Below are 25567 nucleotides of genomic sequence, written 5' to 3'. Positions count from 1 at the left end.
TGTCGACGATTTTTTGGCCTTTTACGAATTGGGCAGTTGAATTCTGGATGTTACCAATCAAATCGTCGGGTCACTTTAAGAATGTTTGAAGATATTATTTTCATTAAACAACAATAACAGGGATTACAAAATATATGCACAAGCCAACTAAGGTTAGACTAAACTAAAGCTAGACATGATAGGACACCAGCTTGAGTTGATAGAACCAGTATGCTACATAGCTAGCTACCGTTGAGGTAACAGCCACAATTCAAAGTAAAATGATAGGTTTGAAATAGTGTACTTATAATGTTATGCGTAATGTACTTAAGTGGGCCGAGTTTTGTTTCTTCTCATTACCCTTCTACAAGAGTGCTGGAGTTATTGTTAAACCAATCTTGTTTCATAGAAGAGATATACGAGTTTTCAAGAGAGTTGTCATAAGTTGATCATCTATGTGGATTTTTTTTTACGTTAATAATGCCTTGATTAACTAAACTTCAAACAAAATATAGATCAATAGCAATGTGTTTCATTTGAGAGTGCCATGCAAGATTAACACTAAGATTGGCAACACCTTGGTTGTCATAGTAGAGAATGGGAGTGTTTTAACACCCAGAAAGTATAAGAGGTCACCAAGTTTCTTGATGGAGTGTATTAGAGAGAGTGCTTGTGGACCCTATGAAGTACAAAATGAGATTGTCTACATAAATTAAAATGTATATTAGTTGATATCACACTTTGAGAATAAATCAAGATGGATCAACACACAAGGTTTGAAATCCCAAACTTAAGAGACATACACTGAGTGCATTGTACGAAGCCCTGAGGGTTTGTTAATTCCATAGATAGATTTATGTAATTGACAAACATAAGAGGGATGGTGTGGATCTTCGAAACCCTTAGGTTGTTGCATGTAGACTGTCTCAGTGAGGGTACCCTTAGGTTGTTACATCAAATGCAGATGAGGTCAATATCGAGGTTGAGATAGACATGTCTAAGGATTACAGTCGAGAAGATATGAATTTGACATCATATGTTGATGGAATGTTGTAAACATATGTGATCGATGATGATGACATGGGGTTTTATTTGGTCAGTATTGAAGAAATTCACGTCGAAGCAATAGGGTGATAAAGTAATTTTGAAGGATATAATCAGAGGTCATGACGCAGAGAACAACTAATTTAGAGTGATACGATCATACATGTCACTGATTCGTATGTTTTGTTGAGTTTGTTGGATGATAATTTTTGGTCATTACAGTTTCTCCCCCACTCTCTAAGTTAAGTGTAACTCAAGTTGGAGAGTAATTGTTGATTTTTTTTCACTACTAGATTATTTCTTCTCCTAATTAGAGGTGTTCTGTATAACTGAATTCGATTTTGATGCTAACAGTGCATTTGCGCGTAACCCAGTTTTGGTGTCGACAATGCTTTACTTGAGGAACCCAGTAGTGTTTTGCACGTGTTAACTAATTTTGGTACCGATAGTTTCATGTTGAATTTGATTTTGGTACCAGTAGTATTTTGCACATATTAGCCATTTTTGGTGTCAGTAGTGTATTACACGTCTGAATTGTTGGTACCGGTAGTGAATCACACGTTTTAGTCGATTTTGATACCAGTAGCACATTTGCACATTATAGTCATGCAACTTTCAGAAATTGCCTGTACAACAATAGTTTCCATTTGAAGAAGCTCACTCGTGTGGATAATCGCATTCCTCCGATGCCATATTTGATGGGCCACATTAGCAAATACCCCTAAATCTTTTAGTGATAGCTTTGAAATGCACATTGCCCATAATTCAGATAAACTTTCTATGTTTGCAAGGAATTTCTAAATGGCCTTGATACTAGCATTCCATACCATTAAGCTAACCAGACATCACCATATTGTGTGCATAAAATCCTCCACCTCACACAGGCACAATGGGCATTGTCGGAAATATACCTTCGTTTATATAAATTAGCGTGCATTGATAGAATATTCTCCAATGCCTTCTAAATGAACATCTTGGTGCAACGATTCATTTTAGAACTCCATAAATGCTTCCAAATAAAGGCATCGCTTTCAGTTCTTGAACAAGATAGACGATCGGAAGCACACCATTGAAAGGGAAAATGATACCCACTCTGCACAGTGTAACTTCCCTTTGTATTGCCCTTCCAATAAAGAGTGTCTTGAATATGGCATCGCTGTACAGGTTGTCCTAGAATCTCATTTGCTTCCTCTTGATCAAACACAACCTCAATAAGGGGCACCTACTCTCTGGGTCAATCAATGTCGAAACATAAGAATCATGCATTAACGCCAATCTCGTTGTAGTCTCTGTATATAACATAGGCACTAGCAACTATTTATCCTGCTGAATCCTCACAATCATCTCATTCCCAACCCTCCAATGAAATCCCCCTTGTAGAAGGTCTTGCCCTTTAAGGATACTCCTCTACACAAACGATGGCTTTGACCCCAAACTTGCATGCAGAAAGCTAGTAGAGAAGAAATACTTTGCTTTTGGTACGTTACCTACCAACAAATTTTGGTCCTTTATAATACACCAACCTCGCTTCACCAATAGATCATCATTGAAGAGACTAAAGTCCCAGAAACCCAAACCCCCTTGAGCTTTGGACATATACATCTTATCCCAATTACATCAGTTCCATTCTTTTGACCCCCTAGAAGTCCATGATAATTGAATTGAAAGCTTGCAAAACGATGCTAGAAATTTAAATAATTGCATGTTATATGTGGGAATGGCTTGTAGGATGGATTTAATAAAGACTTCTTTTTCAACATTAGACAGAAAATTGCATTTTCAATTAGAGACTTTACCTGCCATTCGATCAACCACACTATGAAGTGATACAGACTATGATCGACCAATTTTCATCAGAAGACCAAGGTACTTCTCTACAGAGACAGGTTCTGTCACCCCAATCATTAGCATAATTTCCTCCCTGTCTTGTAAGCTAGTGCACTTGCTAAATAAAATCTCAATCTTACTCGTATTTATCATTTGTCCCGACACCTTCTTATAACCATCCAAAATCTGATAAATAATTTCCCACTATGATCTCAAAGCATGACAAAAAATAACACTATCATCGGTGAAAAAAAAAGAAGATGACATAAATGAAAATATCAACAATCAAAAGGGACCCATTTAATAAGGCCCTCCTCTTCAGCACATCAAATCCTGTTGCTAAAAGCCTCCGTAGCCAATACAAACAAAAGAGGAGATAGGGGATCACCTTGATGAATATCCCTTGTAGGCACCACAGATTCACTTGCCATTTCATTAATGAGAATTGAGTGCCTCATATGCAGCTAGAACATTATCAGTAATAATTCTCCCCTTCACAAAAGTTGATTGATTCCCACCAATTAAATAAGAGAGAACCACACTCAAATGGACAGAGAGGATCTTCGATATAGCTTTATACAACACATGACATAGACTAATAGACCGATAGTCAATAACATAGACTGGTACCTCAATCTTGGAGCAAGACAAATAAGAGTATGATTAAGATCCGGTGCAAAAATCTCAATGAAAAAAAATTCCTTAACAACTGCATAAACCGATTTACCCAGAATGCTCCAGTGTTGAATAAAGAATCATGATGAAAATCCATTTGGACCTGGAGACTTATCCATCAGTTTCATTGCGTACCATATCTCACCATCTTTTATTTCAACAACAAGATTATTATTCATCCCAGGAGTAACCATTCTAGGAAGGCCTTCAAAAAAACATCAATCGCCACTTCCTTTTGACTAGTGAAGAGCTTAGTAAAATAATCATGGAATGCCTCTTCAATCGTCTTTGTCTAATACAATGGTGAAAATGAGAAGAGTTAGAATCACCTTGTGTGAGCCACAACTTCTTCTAGGGCTTTCAAAAAAAGCTGATAAAACCAAACCGATCGACCAAACCGACCAAATGGTCGGTTTAGACATATTATTTTTTTAAAACCGACTGATCAAATAGTAATAGTGGCCGGTATTTTAGCTACGAAGAAGATCGACTGAAAAAAAAAACCGAACCAACCAAAAATATCAAATATTATAATTATATATAATATATATATATATACACATAGTTATTAAGTTATACACTAATAAGTAATACTACTTATACAGTTTTAAACTATAATACGATGATATAGTTATAGAGTTATAATTATATATAACAGTATAATATAGGAATAGATAATTAGATAACACTTAACTCTTTAACAGATACGGGATAGTGCCATAGTGGTATACCTTATAATATTATAATATCATAATATAATTGTTTATAATTTTTTTATAGAGTCAGTCTCGACTCTCGACTCTTGTCTCACTCTCTAAATTCTCTTTGTTAGGTTAGGGCACAAAGTCATATATCCACGATCAAAATAGTGTCGACTCCAGTAGTACCGTTCACCGACTCATCAAAATCGACGATTCTATGTCTTTGTGTCTCACTATCTCACAAGCGACGCTCAGTCAACAGTCACGACTCAGTTTCTCACTCTTCTCTCTGAGACACGAACCCGACCTTCAATTTCATAAGTTTGCTTCGATTTCATCTATTGAGTCTTCGTTTTGTGATATATGAGTAATCTATTCACTCAAATAGTTGAATTAGTTCTATTGAGTATTGAACCTTGTGTTCATTTAATTTTACGATGTTGTGGACCTGTGGTCCTTCGGATTTTGCTATTTTTGACTCTATATATGTGCTATAATACTAATGTTGTGTTATAATACTAATGTTACTATGTTAGGCTACTAAGACAAAAATCGACCATAATAACCGAAGTTATTTGGCCGATTTTCATGGAAACATAATCCAAAACAGTCGGTTGCCAGCCCTAAGGACATACCAACTGATAATTTTGACCCAGGTATTCCAACCAATAATAGCTGACCATACCGATCGATTGACAGCCCTAGTTTCTTCGCATGTTGAGAAAGATCCATATTCTCCTAGGCGAACACCGTGCCTAATTTTTCTATACCTCCCTCAAGGTTACCTGATTAGCCCCCGATTCAATCTCCATTTCATGCTCTAATTGCTTTTGCAATGAATTTTTTTGATACTCCCTCCTCATATCTCGGTTATCAATCTACCACTTAATCAGCATGGAGCTTTTCTTCTAAGCCATGTGAGTTCGATTTTGGCACGAGGAGTTGAGGACTACGAATCACCACCAGGTCACCAACATTGAGTGACGATGTTTCGAACTTCTTGTTCACTCCCCCAACTATTTAAATATTGGAACCCTTTACCCCCATACCTCCACCTCAGATTATTTAAACCTCATTCCATTAAGATACATGAATGGTCTAAATTCATGGTTAGTAAATTATACACAGTGAACACACCCGCCCACTACAGCCATTCCTTATTGCCCAACGCCTTATCCAGTCTGTCAGTGATAAAATCCCCACTCAACCACCTATTGCTCCATGTAAATTTCCTTCCACGATATCCCAGATCCAACAGCTCTACATTAGTAATTAATTTTTGAAAATCCCGCATGGAACTCCCCATCTTCATACTACCCCAACCTGCTCAGTAGAAGAAACAATGGCATTGACATCTCTGGCACATAGCCAAGGCATTGGGGAAACATGTTTTAAGCGGACTACAATCTAAACTTACATACAATATCCAATGGACACTGAAAATGCATCATTGAAACAAACTTTCAATCCTAGAAGCTGATAATAACAACATGAACAGAAGCAACTAAAAAACTAAACCAAGAATAAGGCATTAACTCAACATAATAGATGAAAGATCACAATACAATGCCTCTCCTAAGAACGAAGGAGGAACCAATATCCAGATCAAGTGACAAGGTCTACTTAGAGCTTCCTTAGCCAGTAAGGTTGCACATTGATTAGAAGAACACTTCAGATGAGACGCAATCCACATATCCATAGATTTGAAAAGATTAATGATCTCCTCTAACAAGTTACACTAGCTTTGCAAATAGCTTGAGCCCTTTTGAATAGCATGGACATTTATACTAGAATCCCCTTCCAATTCCAACTTCATATATCCCAATGATATAGAAAATTTCATAGCTTCTAATAGTGTCTCAGCCTCTACGTTTGCTGGGTGGAGATCAATGAGTTGAGAGACAGTAGAGGCCACGAGAAAATGACCACTGAAATCATAGATAATGAATCCAAAACCTATCACTCGATTCAAACCACTAATAGTTGCATCCCAGTTGAGTTTTACTATTGCCCAAGAAAGAGGTTTCCCCTTACAAGAATGAGAAATCATAGGACATGTTGCAGTATGGGAACCATAGTTTTCAAACTTGAACCGGCTCGTCGATTGAACTGTGAGACTGGTGAACCAGGAGTTCTTGCGAGCCATTGCATACAATCAGACCATTTGAACATTGGCCCGTAAAAACTCATGAGTTTCTAATTGACGACTCGTGAACTGCAGTTTGGTGAAAAACCATTAGTTGCAAAATTACGATAAAGACAACTTTTTTTTTAATTGAAGGTTTAGGGCCAAAAATGTAATTATCTTTTCAAAAGCCCTACCCACCCACTTTCGTAGTTTGCACTTCGCACAACATGACTCCACTTACAATCTCCACTCTCCGACAATGACGCTTCAATCAGCAGTCAACTCCGACTAGATGGCTTGGCTCACCTCTATAATCTATGTTCGTCCGAGGTCCGATTAGTCTTCGATTGGGTATGTAACCTCTGTTATTGATAGTCTTCGATTGGGTATATATAATTCGTTAAGTGTATAATTTTGATGGGTAGTGTTCATTAATATAGGCTTTCGATTAACTTATTAAGATTTAAGAGTACTATTCTCATGTTCTGTCACTTCTGTGTTCATGACTTCATGTTGTTGGATTTTCAAAATTGAGCTCAATAAGCTAATGAAGTAGTGGTCATCTACTAGGTATTCGATCAGATGGTAACGAAATATTGCACATTATTTAACAATGGATTTGGTTTGTAAATATATTAATATATACACATTCACCTTTAGGCTTTAACTCTTCTATAACATTATGCTATTTTCTTTTTTATCAATATAAATCTTCTGAGTACTTGGTAATCTGTAGTTCTTTAGAGTTCTTGCTGTTGGATTGAAGTATTTGGTAATCTGTAGTTCTTTAGAGTTTAGTGTTCTTTTTTTTTGTCAAATTAGAATCTGTTTTGATTTAGTGTAGAATATGCATTGTATTTAAGTTTGCATATTAGAAAATTAAATTGTCCAGCAAGGTCTGAATTAAGATGGCATTTATGCATGAAGGTTCTTCCCAAAGTGTTGGTGATAGTAGCAAAAATGTAGGGGGAAGACTATTCCAGCATGGAGGTATTATAATCAAGTGCAGAAAGCCGATTCTACTAGGAAGCCAAAGAGGAAAATAATATGTATGTATTGCCTTTAAGAGATTAAAGGTGATAGAATCAATCATTTTAAAATTCATTTAGCTAAAATTAGTGGTCGAGGAGTTGAGAGATGCAAGAAGCTTCCTGTTGAGGCTTAGAATGAAATGAAGCAAAATGTTGAATCTGACGGGAGTAAAAAAAAGGCAAGCCCAATATCGTTATGATGATCAACATGGAACTGGTCCTTCTGTTGAAAATGAAGAAGTTGATGACGTGGTGTGCGAGAGAGGGAAGAATACAGGTGGTAATAATCCTGTAAACTCTTACTTCATGTCTAAGACAACTACTGGATCTCAACCAACCATCATAAGTGTCATGCAATCTCAAGAGGCAAAAGAAAATGTGGATCTTGCCATTGCCAAGTGGATGATAGATGCTTCAATTCCATTCAATACCACTAGGTTATAAAGATCCTGGTATTCATGTTATTCGAGGTAAATTATTGACTAAAAGTGTTGAAAAGATGAAGATGTTTGTGAATAGTTTTCACAATACTTGGAGATCTACTGGATGCACAATCATGTATGATGGTTGGACAGATCAAAATAATAGAACCTTAATTAATTTTTACGCACAATGTCCTAAGAGAACAATCTTTTTGAAGTACGTTGATGCCTCAGAGGCTTCTAAGACTGGTCATATGCTATTTAAATTGTTCAAGGGAGTTGTGCTTGATGTGAGGGTGGAAAATGTGATGCAAGTGGTTATAAATAATGCCTCAAATTATGTCATGGCTAAAGGCTATTAGAAGGTGAGTTTTTGACATTATCTTGGTCTCTTTGTGCTGCACATTGCCTTAACTTGATGTTCCAGGATATTGTAAAACTTGAAGATGTGAGTAATATTGTGAAACATGCTACCGAGATTACAAAGTACATTTACAATCATTGCTTTATTTTGAACTTGATGAGTTAGCACACATGTGGTAGAGAAATTATTCATCCAACTCCAACTAGGTTTGCTACAGACTTTGTTGCATTACAAAGCATCTTGGCTTAAAAAGATGCATTGCGAGCTATGGTGACATATAGGGAGTGGACACAATCATCATATTCAAAGGATCTGAATGGAAAAAGATTTGCTAATAATGTCTTGGAATCAAGTTTTGGATCAAATGTGCTATTGTTGTACAACTGAATGAACCACTTATACGTGTGCTTCGTTTGGTCTATGGTGATGATAGACCAAATATGGGTTACTTGTATAAGAGTATCCATGTAGCAAGAGATAAGATGATCAGAAGGTTTCATAGAAAGAAGAGAAGGGCCCAACCATTATTGTCAGTTAGATTCTCGATGGGATAGTCAATTGTACAAGAATCTCCATGCCGAATCTCCATGCTACTGGTTTCTGGTTTAATCCTAGTAACCAATACAATATTGAAGAGATGATAAAGCATAGAGACACATGATCTTGTATTTTGGATGTGATTGAGAAATTCTCCTATGGAGTTGTGGCTTTGGGTAGTAAGTTGACATTTGAGATGAAGATTTTTGTAGACGCAGAAGGAGATTTTAGGAGAAAGATTGTCATAAATGACCGAGACAAAATGCTTCATGGTAAAGTTTATTAATCTATTACTATAGGTCAAAACTATGATCTGATTAATTTTGAAGATTTCACCTGTTATGGTTCGTGGATATTAGAAGAGGAACCTCCTCTATTGACCATTGAATAAGTTGAAGCATTACATTTAGAGATTGGATGCATCTTTAAGCATCCAAGGTAATTGTTCTGAACTTTCTAGATTACAACGTGAAGGTAAATTTGGATGAGACTTTTATTGATGAGGATGATGATGATGTGCCATCACAACAATGCCAATTGAATGTTGAAATGAATACCCCATTTTTCACTGAGAATGTTGGTGGAGCAACTCAAGTTAATGAACAAAATGACTAGTGCTTGGAGTTGGTTCATTTATTGTTTTTTTGAAACTTTGTGTTTGGAATTTTGGATTTGGACTTTGGAACTTTGAACTTTGAAGTTTGAATTTGAACTTTGTGTTTGGACTTTGTTTATTTGCAACTTTGTGTTTGGAGTTTGGACTTTGTGTTTGGTTCATGAATTGTTTAATGAAGTTGGGTCTGCTGTAGAATTTAGTTCAGAATTGTAGAAAATATAAAGCTGATATACAAGCATGCATTTTGGAAGTTGGAAGAGCTAACTTGATTTCAGTCTTCAAAATTGTAGAAAATGTAAATGCATGTATGGAGATTCTTGTTATCTAGTATATAGTTATATACTATATAACTATTAAACTATAAATATGTATTATTTTATTATTTATTAAAAACCCGCTATTCGACCTCCATCATAACTGTTGAACCTCAAAACCCTTGAACCTTCAGCCTTGATCGTTCGATATGCAGGTCGGGTTTAAAAATTATGATGGGAACTACCTTGTGAATTAGGGATTTGGGGACTCTAAAATTCATTGAGAATTCTAGAGTCCGCAATTGATGTCGTATGGATGATATGATGCCACGTTTTATCATCCTAAACAAGTAGATCAAAATATTAAAACATTATTTTCAACTATTTTAAAACCCAACTCATATTATTCTCAATAATTGCAATCCATTGTCGGCGATGATGGTTCAATTATAACAGCGATGACCATGGTTCAGACTTAAGATCGTCAATAGCTATATCAAAAAACGGAGGACTCCATCATCCATTTCTTCTGAAACACAGATCCGGTGATGTTCTGGGAGATTCTTACTAACCTCTCACGACACCAAGTGTCACTAACAGATCAAACTCTCCTCAACCTATAATCCTTAACAGAGAATAAAACCCAAATCTAGTATTTCAAATCCAAAAAAATGCCTATACCACGTGATATTTTTAGATCTAAAAAAAATATTTATGAGAGGAAGATTAAATAAAATGGTCGTGTTTTGCCTTTCAACCCTTTCTTAAGATTCAATTTGAGAGGTTGTATATGTTAGGGAGATTTTGAAGTCGCCGGCTCATCGGTGATATGGGCTTGAGACTTGAAAGGATGAGAGAAACAAATGAAAGTCACTTTTCGGAAAGAAATTAAATATTTTAATAAAATATTTGATGAGTTGTATAATTCTTAAATGGTTAGATGTGTTGTACGGTTGAGATGTGTTGTATAACAACAAGAGCATCCTTTTGAAGAATAATTTATTTATAGCTTTAGGATAAGAAAACGTGGCAACATGTCATCCGTATGATATCAATTGCGGACTCTGGAATTCTCAATGAATTTTAGAGCCCCCGAATCCTTGAATTAGTTGGATACGTAGTAGCTTCAAGATAGGATTGAGCCATGATTGACAATTGAATTTGATGAGAAAAATCACCATTATGAATAAGATAATTCCGCCTGAACCAGATACTCTTCAACATAGAAGCAAAGATGGCCAAATCATGAGATGCTAAATATTGAATTATGGACTGCCAAAATATAAGAAAGCTGAAATATGAAGAATTTAATTGCGTAGACAATTAATATGTGCTATAGGCGAAAATAGAGAAAAGCTACGTATTTGGTAATAGGGCTATTGCTGGTACGGTAAATTATCCATTATCGTACTGTTACCAACATATTGGTTACCGAAAATGACAGAATAATGGTATACCCTTACCAATACTTCGGTATAGTAAATTTATAGCTATATTTGGCACCGGTAACGGTAAACAAATTTCAAAATAGATAAATTTCCCGATTATTGACATATATATTAATCTTATTTTTAGTTTTAGTTTTATTTAATTATGACCATTAGATTATTGATCTCCTATAATCTAAACCACCGATTAATTAATTTTAGGGTTATAACTTATTCTTATTCTTACTCACTTCTGCCTCTCTTTCCTTTCGAGTTTCGACCACAACACAACAACACCATTCTTTCCTTTCGATTCTCAATCTTTGCGCAGCACCTCACCTCTGGTTGGCTCTAGTCTCTCCGACTCTCCCTAGTCCCTATCGACTCTCATCTCTGCCTCGCTCAGTAGCTCCACCTTCTCCGATAGGGCTCTCACAGTCTCACCTGATCTCTGTCTAGCTCCACGACGTGAGCCTCTCATCTCTGCCTAGTCTCTGTCTCTCTGATCTCTCATCTTGCCATGCCTCCATATTGTTAAATGGTAAATCAATTCATCTCTGCTTCATTTCTAATTTTGGGTTTCGGGAACAACATAGGCTTCTGAGTTCTGAGCTTCTTGTTTTTAAGAACAACATAGGCTTCTCATTTACTGTATTTCCTAAAAGTGGGACTTGTCTCCTATCTCTTGATTCTATTTTAATCAATTAATCACGCCCAATGTTGTAGGCTTGTAACAGATTCTAATATTCTATTGCAAAAAAAAAAAAAGGGTGCCTTTAGGGAAGACATGCTTGATTGCTTATTTGCATTGTTCACTTGTTTGCATAGGTATAAATACACAAGCTCCACCTTCCAAACTACCTATTTTGGTTTCATATCCACCGAATCCACAAACTAAATAGTAAACACTGAAGAATTTCTTTGTATGTGCCTATTTTGTTATAAAGTCATTTATATTATTTGAAACTTATACTTTAATCATAGCATTTAGAAAGAATCAAATGAAGCTAATGCTTGTTATTTGTTAACAAGGGTTGATGAAGAGTTGGAATTCAAACCTATCAGAAGACTCAGAATTGTCTGGATGAGGGATTTGTTGCTTAAATTGCTTAAATCTCTATTTGTATTAATGAATTGATTGTATTAATGAACTGCAAAATTGTCTGGATGACTCTTTAGTCTTTAGGCAAACTGAACTATAGTGTTAAGTAGAAGCCTAGCAGGTCCCATGTTGATCTTTCTTTTGGCAAGTTCGAAGGTGACTAAGTAGTATCACTGGAATTGCCTATTGGTATTAGTTTTGAAATATATGGAGTGGTGGACCACTAACTCACTAAGTAGTAGCATAAATGCACCATCATATATGTCTGTCATATGTGGATGTGGATTTGGTAGAATTGGTAACCATGTTTTATTGTTTTAAGAATTGATATTTTTTTCCTTTTTTTTAAAACATGTTTTATTCATTGATAAATTTATTAATTACCGTTTTATCATTATCGATCGTCGAGTGTATCGACAATCGATATACTGACACTTTCGATAATGATAACGGTAATATTTTTTTAGTTACAGAAAGGATTTGTATGAATAACAACTTTAGTTGACAATACAAAAAAAATCATATTGTTCTTATAAATTATAAATTATAGATCGGACGAATGGAAGAGTTAATGGGATCATTAGGACAATGTATACAAACAAAATTTCTATTTTAATATATATTTTTTAAAATAATTATCTAATGTTGTCCATTTAAAATGTACTTCCGTGACCAATCGATAAGACGCCACTATCGGCCCAGCCCAGATAAGCCTAATATCTAAGGCCATTAGCCATAGCAATAAAAGTACGACCCCGTGATGAAAACGTGTACGCTCACGATTATCTTTCTCTCCTTGATCCATTGACCCAGGGCATAGAATGTCGTCATATAAATATCCTCTCCCTGCTTCTCTCTCCCTCACCGTCCTGCGCGTCTTCGTTGAATAGACAACTCCGAGTCCCTTTTCTAAATCTAGGGTTTACGTATCATGGATTATCCCTAAACTCGCGATCACATCGGCACGATTCTGTATTAGTCGCGATCTCAGTACGATCTGAAATTTCTAACTCTCCCTGTTTGTGTCGGATTCCTTTTTTGCACTGTTGCCAGGAAAAAGGTTGCCAAAATTAGGGTTTTCGAGGTGATCGTGTAGGGTTTCGAAGAGCATCGACATAATGCCTTCGTTACCCATTGAATTCCTATTGCGTCCATTGGTTCCTTATTTAACGTTGTTTAATGGTGGATTATGCTCTCATCGTCTGAAACATCTCGAAAAAAGTGATCGACGTGGTAATCTTACTTAACGTTAGGTTTGATCGGCTTCTTGTATTGTTTTCCTTTATTGTTCTATTAGGGTTGTTGGTTTTTTGTTTCTTTTTGTCCTCGTCACGAGAGGAGAGGAACTACTGATAAGTTTGGTCTGGGAGTCAGATATAAAGTTACTGTTTTCTGCTGCCTTGACATCAGCGAAGGTATGGTCTTGGTTTACATCCGTTTATGATTTTGTTTATTTAACCATTATTATTTGCTAGAATTCTAGCTATGAATTGGTGGCATTGATTGTTTATGGGATTTGAATTACTTGTCTGTTTATGAAATCAGCTTACCTGTGGTCTGTTGCCAAGGAACTGAGATTCGGAATCATTAAAAAAAACTTGGCATACAAATTTTTTTTCCACGTTTTATTTTAGTATTTTTAAATTTTAATATGAAATACTGCTCCCACTTTCATGTTTTCTTTCTCTGGCATGAAAATAGTTATCTCTCGTTTGTCAAAATCATCTCTGATTTCTTTGTTGTGTGAATTATGCATGATCATGACTATATAGCCTTATAACATCTCTGTTATAATGTTTAATAATGTTTACTGGATAAATTTTCAATGAGCTTAATATTATTGTCTTTTGTTCCCCTGGATTTGGGTTACAGAAAGATGGAGAACAGCTCTCGCCGGCACAAGGAACTCTTAGATTTAGACAGCCCATGTGACAAGTCTCGTGGAAAGCAACCTTTTTGTGAAATTGTTGATGATTTGGTAAATCACTTTGAGAGCAATCTTGATGAGCTCTTGAATACCGAAGAACAGGATGCATCTATGGTGTACGACGACAGCAGTGCAGACGAGGAATATGATGACCTTAGTCCATACCGAAGTGAAGTTGGTCAGAAGGTTTTGAGCAAGAGTGCAACTTTTCCAAGTAATGGTAAGATCCTATCGTCTATCTCATCTTCAAACGAAGAAGATGATGATCCTGAAACAGCTTTACAACAGTTGTTCTCCGAAGAGCCGATACAACGTTCAATTTCACTGCCTGTAAGTTTTCTTTTGTGTTTTTCACTGGATTTGTGATGCAAATTGTTGGCTTCATTTTTTTTCTTGGTTATGTCACCATCAGCAGGAATGAATGTTGACTGTGCCCTAGAATGTGACGATATGCTAATTCTAATCTTGAGCCTAGACCTGTTGATAATCTATTACTCCTAAGTGAGATAACGCCTGTTAAATTAAACAGCCTATTGACTATTGTATTGCGCTATTGGATAGGATGCATCTCAAATACCATAATGACCCTTTTTATGTAGTATGTACTTCCATTTTCTGGGGATATGTACTTGTTTGTTTACTGGTTGAGTTTGCTGTTCCTGTTCTTTGTGTCATCTTTCATTTTTTGTCATTGTATCAATTTTCTCATCTGCCTTCTTCGATTGAGGTGTAATTTTTGAAAGCAACTACTAGATGGTGAATATACATCCATACGTTATCAACTAGATGGTAGATATTTTTCCATATGTCCGCGCTACTCCTGTATCTGACGATGGGAAATATACATAGTTGATTGCTTCTCTTATTTTGTTGTCTGATAGTCAAGGTAGGTTTCCTTCTAGCTGTAAATTAATGATAAGTCACAAGCAGAATCCTTTTTCTCTGAGACTCAATTTCATATCTGTATTAATAGTTACCCCACGTACAGTCGTTCAGACGGTTTGGAAAAGATAGGTTGGCAATGATTCTTGTAGCAGCAATTTACTTGGGAAGCAGTTATAAAGCATTTATACATATATAGTCCCACTTAATTTTGGTGATAAAGGCTTTTGGCCATTGTAGAAAATGCCAATAATTGTGGTTCCCACCGAGCCAGCAAATAATAATTTGTGAAGTGTTAAATGCAACTATGTAGAAGACATTGTTCCTATTGCAAGGATGGATTTTCCACTCTTTTCACACTTACAACTTCTCATCATATTTTCCTCTGCAGCTTGTATCTGCCATGAAAGGAAGCCGGGAGAAACAGGGGCTACCACTCAAGAAGCTCGCTGTGAATTGGGCCCCCAATGTTTATGATCCGCCTCCCACCTCTTTGTCACACTGTATCAGTAGAGGCACAAAACAACAGAAGTGTAGGAAAGGCAAGATTAATGATGAATATAACAAGAAGAAAAATGGAAAGAAAGGGCAGAAAGGTAACTTATCGCGTGGTAAAGAGAAAAAGCAAAAACTGCGCAAAGTAGCTAGAAATGACAAGTCTTATAGATCATTGGATGCTTGTCCTGATGATTCTGATGGTTTGGTTATTGGTAGCCCAGACTACTGTGGGAGCAGCTTCCTCAAGAAATCAGTCTCGAATATGCATTATTCGGTGGCTGAGGCTTTATGAGCTCAAGCCTGAGTTCAGAATAGGATCTCTGGTTTTGTGGATAAATAAGTTTTGCGTTATGTGAGAATTGGTATTATATGATATTTGGTTTAAGTAATTGAACTTTGGATGCTTGCAAAATATTTCTCTGTTTTATGGAATGATTTTTCTATGTTATTCTACAATGCTCGGGTACAATCTGGCGTAGTTTTTGGCGGTAAATACATTACCAGCAGACGATCATTTTGACTCAGAAGGCTTGCATTCATATAGCTGAATGCTCAATCTGTGACTGGTTTTGATGGTTATGTTGGGATGATAGCATGATTTAAGGGGAGGGAAGTGGCTCATTTTTTCTGAAAATGGTGAAACACCTTGAGATGGTCAAGGAGACTTGCAGGAGCATATTAATAGACACCGAATTGAAGTAATAATGTTGTACAAGTCACTGTAATTGAGTTCACAATTAGGAAGCACGGAAGTCACTGTAATTGAGTTCACAATTAGGAAGCACGGACACTGAACATGACACGACACGGACACTTCGACACGAGAATTTTAAAATTTGCATGACACGGACACGGTAAGGATGCGCATACATAAATATATTTATATTAAATAAATCATATATTAGAAATTAACATAAATAAGGCAATACTTGATTTTAATAATATACTTTTGAATCTAATTTTACTATACAGTTTATAATGTGATTTTTTTAAATTATAAAAGGTAAACAAATAAAAAATAAATAGATTTCTCTTTGTTGTGTGTACACGAGCTTACTTAGTACTTTTTTAGTTTTTATATTATAAAGAATTGTATTTTATATCATAAAAGAAATGTGGACAGAAGCACTTTCAAAGTGGGGGGACATGGGCTCCGCATCAGATCAAATCTTAGGAAAGGTGTAAGTCCCATGGTTAGGGCAAATGAAATGGTGAATTGGTATTGATCCAACAAAAATATTGTCTTTTGCTGATGTGGCTGTATTGTAAAATGTGTTTTGCTTATGTGGCTGTATTGGGATAAGTGTTTTGCTGATGTGGATGTATTGATATTTGATGTTTTGATGTAGTTTTGTTGTGGATAATATGGAGGAATGGAATGTTGTTGGGTTGGGTGGAAAGAGAAAGTGTGGGAAGAAAAAATGTATAGAAATTTGTGTTTTGCTGATGTGGCTGTATTAGAATACGTGTTTGACTTGACTTTTTGTGTAATAGAGATGGGACCAGGGCAACAAAAATATTGACCCAGTAAGTTGTTTCTCATTGCATTTGCCCTTAGTGGCAAATAGTACTGCAGCAGCTAGGTGTGTGTCAGACCCAAAAAAAAAAAACTAGGTGTCAGCTCTTGCCCCTTTTGCCCCTGCTTTCCAGCTGAGAAAAAGATAAGCTCACCCCTCCAATAAAACGTGTCAGAGCCGTGTCTCTATGATAAAAATTGGTCAAAAAACAGGACACGGTCCTGACACGTGTCGGAGCCGCGTCCGACACCGGGACGGCACCATTCCTAAAGTGTCCGTGCTTCCTAGGTTCACAAGTATGCTGCGAAAATAATAAATATTAAGTACAGTATATATGCGAGCTCTGCAGATAGCCAAAAGCTTACCAATAGAAATATATATCCCAACCGTACATTGGCAAGAAAAATTCCCACAAAAAATGCAATTTCTGGCATGTTGAATTACAGTAGTACAGTGCAAGTATAGGTGAACCACTGATAAATTTAATTTGAGATTGTTGGACACAAGGAAAATGGTTGCAATCATCATTCAAATATATAAATATTTAACATGAGACATCTGCTGACAAGGTGGCTAATACAAGAACATGTACAAGAATTTTGGTTTACAACACTCCCATATTTTGCAAATAAATTTAAGAAAAAGACTACTTCAATGACTACGCACTAAATATCACAACTGATGAATTAAAAAGCTGAATTTGGCATTTGGGATCTCCTGCATGATCTATGTTGTTAATCAAACTGCATAGCATGTTCACTCTCTTGGGCGGGCAAGCCAGAGAGAACTGAGAGCTCGCAAACGAGAAAAATAGTCATGTATAGCAAGAAGTGCACGAGCTGACTGACGGGTTGTCAATATTCTATGCAGTTGTTGTAAAGTTTGCTGCCGCAGATTGTCAGCCTGGTATTATGAAGTGGCAACAGAGTTCCCATGTTACCAATGAAATGTGGGTACGAGAAGCATAAAATGCCGCCATAGAAACAAGAAAAAGTGATTCCAAAGTAAACAGAGTTCCATGCTAAGTGGCTCAATGATACAAGCAATGAAATAATTTTTGGAATTGTAGTGCAAATCAATGCATTTTATATTGAGCAATTAAGATGAAGGAAAGGTTAAATTTCATGTCAAGCTTTGTAATCTTAACCAATTACAAGTTTTATTTCAATGCTAGCCAAAGTTGAAGCTAAGGTAGAACTTCAAAAACTAAATCACATCAACTTATTTTCCACTTAGCTTTCACGCAATCTCTAAGATTTTAGAGCATTGATAAAGTCTTACCTGGCGAATGAAGCCCTCGAGAGTCCCTAGCTTCCCCATGGCCATGGCCATTTGACCCATGTAGTTTGCCACATTTCCAGATGAGCCGGAGGAGCCAAGAGATCCACTGGACAACGTCTCAGCCAGGGACTGCTGCAGTGCCTCCATCCCTTGAGATAATGCATCTTCTGCCTGTTGGGAGGACTGCTGCAAGTTGGTGACACTCGACAACTGCTGTTCTGTCAAAGGCTCCAGCTGATTCATAAGAAGCTGCAGCGACAGGCACTTAACTGTTATTGTACAGGAGAGAAGTAAAAATATTCGACTAACGCACAGAAGCAGGTCTTTCGTTTATTTTTCCCAGGAGTTGGAGGCAGCAAATGTTGGCAGGGCTTGCAACCATTTATTACATGTGTTCTATGCATGAAAGAGATGCAAAAACAAACACCTAGCATATATCTATCAAAATGATTCCTTTACTCCCTGAATCCTGCACACCCCACCCGAAACAAATTGAAAAAGACAAAGACACGTGGGGGGGGGGGGGGGGGGCAGACAGAAGTAAAGTTTACACAAGTAAACAGGAAAGTTACACTTCATATTAGGGCAAGCCTAATGATACAAAGGAGTCATGGTGATCAGCTGTACGCCTGTACCAGATTCAACACCATTAAATTATTAAAAAATATCAATTGTTCTATGGGGATTCAAACCTCTGCCCTCGGGCCGGAGGGTGAGGAGCTTGACCACTCAAACTGCTAGTGCTCTTCAAAATGAAGCAGACTTAACATGTAATATTATGAAGGAAAAATGATAGGATACTGGGCAGTAACTGATGACAGCAACAATAAGATATAAAAATCCAGCCACAGAACATAGAAGAAAAGCTATTCATCTTTACGCACATTTACAAATTCCAAAACTATAAAAGAGAGTAAAAATTTGTGCCCATAAAGAATTTTGGTCGAAGGTTAGAGCTTATTTCAATATTGATGGAAATAGAAATAATAGTCTGAACATTGTTTTACTAAACAATCAAACAAATGCAAATAATTCAAAGATATGTGCCTTTGTGCTGACTGATACAGGATAAAAAGAGAAGTAAATTGCATTTAAACAATAATCATTTTAGAACTGGTTTTGGCACCTCTGAACAGAGAATTTCTAGCAACTGCTTGTTCTAAACAAAATGGTTAATCTAACTCAATTATATTCCCTTTTTTTGCTCCTCAAGGAGCTAACCTGAGTCAATGCCAAACACTAAATACCAAAATGATCTCACCTTGAGAAGCTCGGATGAACGAAAGCCACCAAGCCATAAGAAACATCTCTCAGCAGGCGTTTTCCACATGCCCGACAACAGATGGAAAACATCAGCTTTGGCAGCATTGTTCTTCAGCTTAAAAATTTCATCATAGTGTGCCAGTACGTTATCGACAATAATACGAAGTTCTGCATCACCCGCATGAGAATTCACTGCTGCTCTCAGTTCATTAATTTGTCGATTATGATCTTCCACCCAACGTGCATATTCTACGTCAAATGCCATGGCCCCTGAAAGAGATGAAAATGAGGCTACAAGCCCACAAGAAATATCTGCTAGTACCCTAAAAAGAGACCCGCGAAGGGGTGCAAAAGTGTATAGTGAATCGTGCATCATTGGTACATGCAATTTAACTTTTGTTCAAATATCACCGAGTATCACAACCCTATTCAGGAGTAGTTAATGAGTACCATATCATTGAAGCATGCAACATACAGGATTCTGGGGGCAAAAGGAGGGGAAGGGTGTAGAAAGATCCATGTCTTGTAAAAATCCAACATATTTTTCAGAAGGTGAGTCCTTTATTTGTAAGGGTTCCATGTAACTACTAACTAGTCTTCTAATATAATTTTCTCAATCAAATTCCAATTATTTTTTTCAGTCTAAACTAACCAGGAACCCAACATTTCCAGAGTATCATGTCAAACACCTTTAAAACAGATGCTTAGATTTCCATCAAAACATTATCTCATAACTCCTCCCTCATGTATTTAGTTCCCCTTCAGTCATTTTTCCAAAACACAATACTGAATTAAAAAGCATTATAACTTTTCTTGCTTCCAGTGCTACAACCAACCGCCAGACCAACCCAACCAACATACTCTCCCCAAACCTAGACACAAGCCGAACCTAAGTTTGGATTGACTCATTAATTGAAAAACACAGGTTGTGTTTGGTATCACTTCCAAAAATTTTGAAAACAAAAATAAAAAACAAAAACATAAAACATAAAATTGAAACTTGTTTGGTTGAACAGTTAAAATTGAAAACAAAAATTAGAAGCATAAAACTGAAAAAAAAAAGTGTGTTTATGCTTCTATTTTCATAATAATGGAATATATCCACACCACTATATTTTTCATAACTGCAGCCTTTGCGGTGTCTATTGCAACGTAATTCACCATTGAAAACATCAGCAGAAAGAAAAAAAGATAAGAAATAAAACAATAACCCAAAGTATATTTGATCATTGTCTTTATATCTCCATGCAATTTGCAATTTGAAATCTTAAAGAAAGTGCAATCTATAATAAGTGTAACTAGTTTTGTTTCCAAAACTTTTAAAAACCTTTTTTTTCTTGTTTTCAAAAATTTTGAAAACCTGTTTTTGGTTTTCATAAAAACCAAAATAGAAAATACAAACAAACAATATTTTTTGTTTTTATTTTCTATTTTTTGAAAACTAAAACAAAAAACAAGAAACAAAAGTGATACCAAACAGATCCTCAAGTTTCAGTAACCTAGGTATTGTTAGACGGGAAATTTCGAACAGCTTTGCACTTAAAAGCTTCAATCCTACAAATGCCAACAGGTAAACCACACAAAGAAAGTCGAAATTCTAACAATTTTCATGAGAAATACTTTGGGTAAAAATACCATTTCCACTCATTGAATGGGCTTGGTCTCCTGAGCTTGAAATGAAGATTCCCTGAAGAAATGACAAGGAAAAGGTAAAACGGCAAGCTATGCACAACTAAATATGACTAGCTTCTATGAATAAAAGATTCAATAAGCTAATACAATGACTTAGGAACCTAACCTGCTGCCGTGCACGTTGGAGTTCCTGCTCCAGTTGAGTCAGCTTCAAACGGCTGCTCTCAAGTTGTTGCACATATGCCTAGGAGGAGAACAAAGAAGGTGAAATAAGAGTGCAATATGAATCCATGAAAAGGTTAACAAGAAATGTCAAAACACATCAGTTTTCCTAATGACGCAAAAAGGTAAAAGCATGAGCTGGTGCACTGAAACACATGGATACAGAGATGACGAGAAAGAAAACAATACTACAACAATTCCTTCAAGTTACTACACCAAATTAACCTTCTGTGTGAAGAGAATAACAATAGCTCCAATACATCCGGTTAGAGTAACCATAAACTCCATCTTTTATACAAATGGTCGAAGTTTCTAGGTCAATTCCTTCAAGTCATTACACCCAAGGAGGTTCTTCATATTGCTTCCAAAAGAATCACCAGCATGAATGGAAATTGGACCTGTCCCGGTGGAGAACTCATACAAAAGATGTCGTTACCTTTAACCCTGAGATATGCAATGGTTACCAAATGCATGAACCAACCTATGACCCACTTAACCCATTTTTTCTCCATAGCCAATCAAAGTCCTAATACTAATCTAATACCACCATGGCCACATATCAACATGCATACAAACATATCACTCTCTCTAATTCAATCAAGCATTAAAGGTCTCACTGTAACTTGGCCACCTAAATGGCACTGCCAAACCACCCAGCTCATTATCAGTTTTTGTCGTAGTCCTTATTTTTAGATTCTGGATAACTAAATCTAAGATAACAACTGTTTTGGGGCAGAGTAGCACATTCAAGTTCCTCTATTCAAGCACAACGAGAAGATTTGTTTGCTCTGTGAATGGAAATCAATACACCAGCAGGTTATGGGGCAGGGCACAGGAATGGGTGAAAACAGGTAAAAATATGGTTTTAAACAAAATGCACAAAACAGAGAAGCAAGTACCTTCTTCCGCAATCGACTTTTCCGAGCAGCCTCGCGATTCTGAGCTAGCCTACGAAGAGTCTGCAAAGTGCAACCAAATAAATGAACATCAAACACAAGCAGATATCACTAACTTTATATGCAATTTAAATAGACAATATGACCTTCTGATCCAATTTATCCTTTGATCTGTCACTAGAATCATACGCCACAAGAGCACTAGATTGACCTCTATCAAACTGCAAACACAGAATTTTTGACTTGTTAGGATGGCCACAATAACATAAGTCATTCTTGTAATAGTATAATGAAGAAGCCTCAATTCATCTTGCAAAAAGAAGATGCTAATGAAAATGAAATGCCAAAAAAAAGGATCAAGAGTTGCATCCTTCAGTCCTTGTTAACCTTTCCCTCATAAATAATACCTCAAACAAGCAAGGTTTAAAATAAAGAAAGAAGTATTGTAAGAACATTCGAGACATCACCCTTTCATTTTTCTCGTCTGTGTCTCCATCAGTAGAGATGTCAGTTCTTGGACTTACATCAGCCATACGGACTCAACCTGGTTCTCTGAATTACCACAGGATATGAAAACCAGACTGCAACTTTTAACCTTTTCTGAAGGTACTCTCCGAGACTCCACTTGAGTAGCAGACAAGTATGTATTTAATAAAGGAGGCTGTTTAAAACCAGGAAAGAAAAAAGATACATGAATAAAATAAGTAGAAATAACTAGTACTAGTGAACAAGAAGGTTACTACTTGCACTAATCATAAATATCCACCTGGATGATATTGCCGGTATGGAGAGGATTGGAAGCTACTGCAGTGAAAATTACTTTAGCTGAACCAAATATGGTGTCTGCATAGTCATGCAGCACGTAAATTCCATCTCATATATAGAGAGACAATAGCTATTTATCTAATATTTTTTCTTATTATTCAACAGGAATGAGGGGATTAGAACCTTTGATTAGGAGCCAAGCACTGAACCCGTAATTGAATATCTATTGAGAAATCCGCCATTGTTTTTTTTTTTTTTGTAATTATACCCTTTTAGTAATCCAAGCCAGAATTTTTTGAAAAGTAATACGAAAAATTTAAGTTTACTCGTCAAGGTTACCAATTTGATGGAAACATCTCCCCAGAACAAAATTTCTCATCCTAAACGCAACACTTTACAAAATAAAAACTTGCGGGCAAGGAGACAATTGGCCAAGTCGGTTATGTGATGTGAACTGCATAGATATAAAGCTCACAATGAAGAAATACAAAAATGAGGTAGCCTCTGATGCAAACCTTCGATTCACCATTGATTGAACAAGATGCCGTATTGGCAAGGCCCACTTCATTATATTCCTGAGATATGGCTGAAGGAGATCATCTTTTATCAAGTCAACTGATTCAGTTTTCTAAAATATAAATATCATGGGCCGCATTGTCATAGTTTTTCACCAGATTTACTAAGGTGACAGATAAAATAAATGACTAACACGATACCTAAGCACGTTTATTGCAAACACTTCTGACCTAGTCGCTAAACATCCATGCAATTTACCTGCAGCTGAGTGTCATATTATACAGTATTCATTTTCTCATTGATGCTATATTAACTTTCTGTCACTGAAAGTAGTAAACCTTTTTCCTATTTTCTAAGGCCAAATTCAATATCATGAAACACTGGAAATGCATGCCCAATTCCAAAACATTGTCGCATTTGATGGTGTTGGGAATTTAACTCTGAATTAGATTATTTTCACAAAAAACAAAATCCTACTATTCAATATCCACTTTATATTCCTTCATAGAAAAACCCTTCTTATAATCTGCATTTGAAATGCATACAAGATAAAAATAACTACACTCAGCTCGTAATTCGAACTTATACAAATCAGATAGAGGAACACTTACTCGCAGCCAGCACCACAACATCATCCGCATGAATTCCAAGATATTGCTCCTGTGCCCCCAAATCTGAAACGCAAACATGGACAGTGTTCCCCTCACTCTCTCTGCAACTGGAAATCCATCTTTGATTGCTGTGAGCAATAAAGAACCGCAATTAACCAAAGACAAGCTAATTACTGAAATTAGGGCATACTATGTTCCCTCCAAAAATCTCTGAGAACCACACATCCATCCAAACCCCTCTGATCCAGTAAAAAATTCTCCTTATTCACAAATAACAGAAATGCTATCCCGATTCACATTTACAGCTTTAAATTTAATCCCCTATGATAGTTCAATATTGTTGGGCGACAGGGGATTCAACTCAAAATCTGATATAAAATGAAAAAGTACGAAGAAGAAGTAATTCTAACCTTGAATAGAGAACTGAGGAAGCAAGTGAGAGAGTGAGTAGAGATCTTCTTCCGAACTTGATCGGGTTTTGTCTTAAGCCCTTGGACTAATTTTCGAGCTGTTAAAACTGCTCGGTCTTCTGCTCGAGTCTTCGTCTCTCTGCCTCTTTTTCTCTGTTTTTTCTCGTAGCAATCAACGTTTTTCCATTTTCTTTTTCTTTTTTTCTCTTAAAATGGAAAATTGTTTTGCTCAAGGTTTGTTTGGACGTGTCATTTTATAAATAATCCACTCTCTCTTTTGTTTTATTTTCCTAATTCTCTTATTCCATGTAATTAAGATTTAGAAACGTATGCGATGTATAAAAATTTAAATTGTTTAAGTAATAAAAGCATTATAAAGAAAATCAAATGATATTAATAATATGTGATTGAGTATTTTAATGTTTACAATCTTAGAATATAATAGATTTTGAAAAAAATCTAAATCGAACATTATTTGCATCCCATTTTAATGTGTTTTAAAGGGTTAATGAGGTGTACTTAGTAAAAAATGGGGTGCAAATAATATTCATCATCTTAAATTTTAAACCCTAAATGTAAACCTTAAACTCTAAAAATTCTAAATTCTAAATTCTAAATCCTAAACTCTAAATACTAATTTCTAACTCCTAAACTCTAATATTGCATTTTCAAAAGACAAAGCATAATTTAACATGATTTTTAAGAGGGAATTGTAACTAAAATTAGAGCAAATAATTATATCCCTATCCCGATAAAAGAGAAGGAAAGATACTTTTTTATGAATTTGTTTTCCCAGTCTTGTTTTGCAAGTGTCAAACAAAATTTGTGGTATGTATCCTATTAATTTCTTTACAATTTTCCACTTCATTTTTCACAAATTGAAAGTAGGGTCACTCCATTATCATTCTACTTCAGAAAGGAGGATTTTTTTTTTTTTGTGCCCAAACACTGCCTTATAAAACATCAATATTTTCTTGGAACAATATTTATTGGATATGTTAAAATATATTTGTCATAAATTATTTATATAAGAAATGAAA

The 25567-nt window shown here is 36.0% G+C and overlaps 2 protein-coding genes across 3 annotated transcripts; one reads left to right on the top strand and one right to left on the bottom strand.

Moving 5' to 3' along the window:
* Positions 1-12937: 12937 nt before the first annotated feature.
* Positions 12938-15862, top strand: LOC119998937. Its single transcript, XM_038846415.1, has 3 exons — positions 12938-13522; positions 13980-14364; positions 15308-15862. Exons 2-3 carry the CDS (start codon positions 13984-13986, stop codon positions 15704-15706), a joined length of 780 nt encoding a protein of 259 aa, XP_038702343.1. The 5' UTR covers positions 12938-13522; positions 13980-13983; the 3' UTR covers positions 15707-15862.
* Positions 15863-17427: 1565 nt separating this feature from the next.
* Positions 17428-24699, bottom strand: LOC119998510 (transcription factor TGAL1-like). 2 transcript variants are annotated; one of them, XM_038845864.1, is made up of 12 exons: positions 24528-24699; positions 24118-24245; positions 23506-23576; positions 22992-23068; positions 22693-22886; positions 22372-22446; positions 22229-22288; positions 21274-21351; positions 21111-21162; positions 19474-19745; positions 18213-18461; positions 17428-17834 (listed from the first exon to the last, which is right to left on the bottom strand). In XM_038845864.1, exons 5-12 carry the CDS (start codon positions 22756-22758, stop codon positions 17688-17690), a joined length of 999 nt encoding a protein of 332 aa, XP_038701792.1. In that variant the 5' UTR covers positions 22759-22886; positions 22992-23068; positions 23506-23576; positions 24118-24245; positions 24528-24699; the 3' UTR covers positions 17428-17687. The 2 variants fall into 2 exon arrangements, with proteins under 2 accessions (XP_038701792.1, XP_038701791.1); XM_038845863.1 differs by having other exon boundaries at positions 23506-23565.
* Between the last annotated feature and the right edge of the window lie 868 nt (positions 24700-25567).

Source organism: Tripterygium wilfordii, chromosome 5 (genome assembly GCF_013401445.1).
Source record: "Tripterygium wilfordii isolate XIE 37 chromosome 5, ASM1340144v1, whole genome shotgun sequence".
Lineage (NCBI taxonomy): Eukaryota > Viridiplantae > Streptophyta > Magnoliopsida > Celastrales > Celastraceae > Tripterygium > Tripterygium wilfordii.
Note: the sequence above shows the minus strand (reverse complement) of the source record. Positions and strands in the feature narration are given on the sequence as shown.

Coding starts and splice junctions, on each gene's coding strand:
- LOC119998510 (XM_038845864.1), bottom strand. CDS start 22,758: ATGGCTGATGTAAGTCCAAGAACTGACATCTCTACTGATGGAGACACA. Junction 22,447..22,692: donor CAGACGAGAAAAATGAAAGG/GTGATGTCTCGA, acceptor CTGTGTTTGCAG/TTTGATAGAGGTCAATCTAG. Junction 22,289..22,371: donor AGGATAAATTGGATCAGAAG/GTCATATTGTCT, acceptor TGCACTTTGCAG/ACTCTTCGTAGGCTAGCTCA.
- LOC119998937 (XM_038846415.1), top strand. CDS start 13,984: ATGGAGAACAGCTCTCGCCGGCACAAGGAACTCTTAGATTTAGACAGC. Junction 14,365..15,307: donor AACGTTCAATTTCACTGCCT/GTAAGTTTTCTT, acceptor TTTCCTCTGCAG/CTTGTATCTGCCATGAAAGG.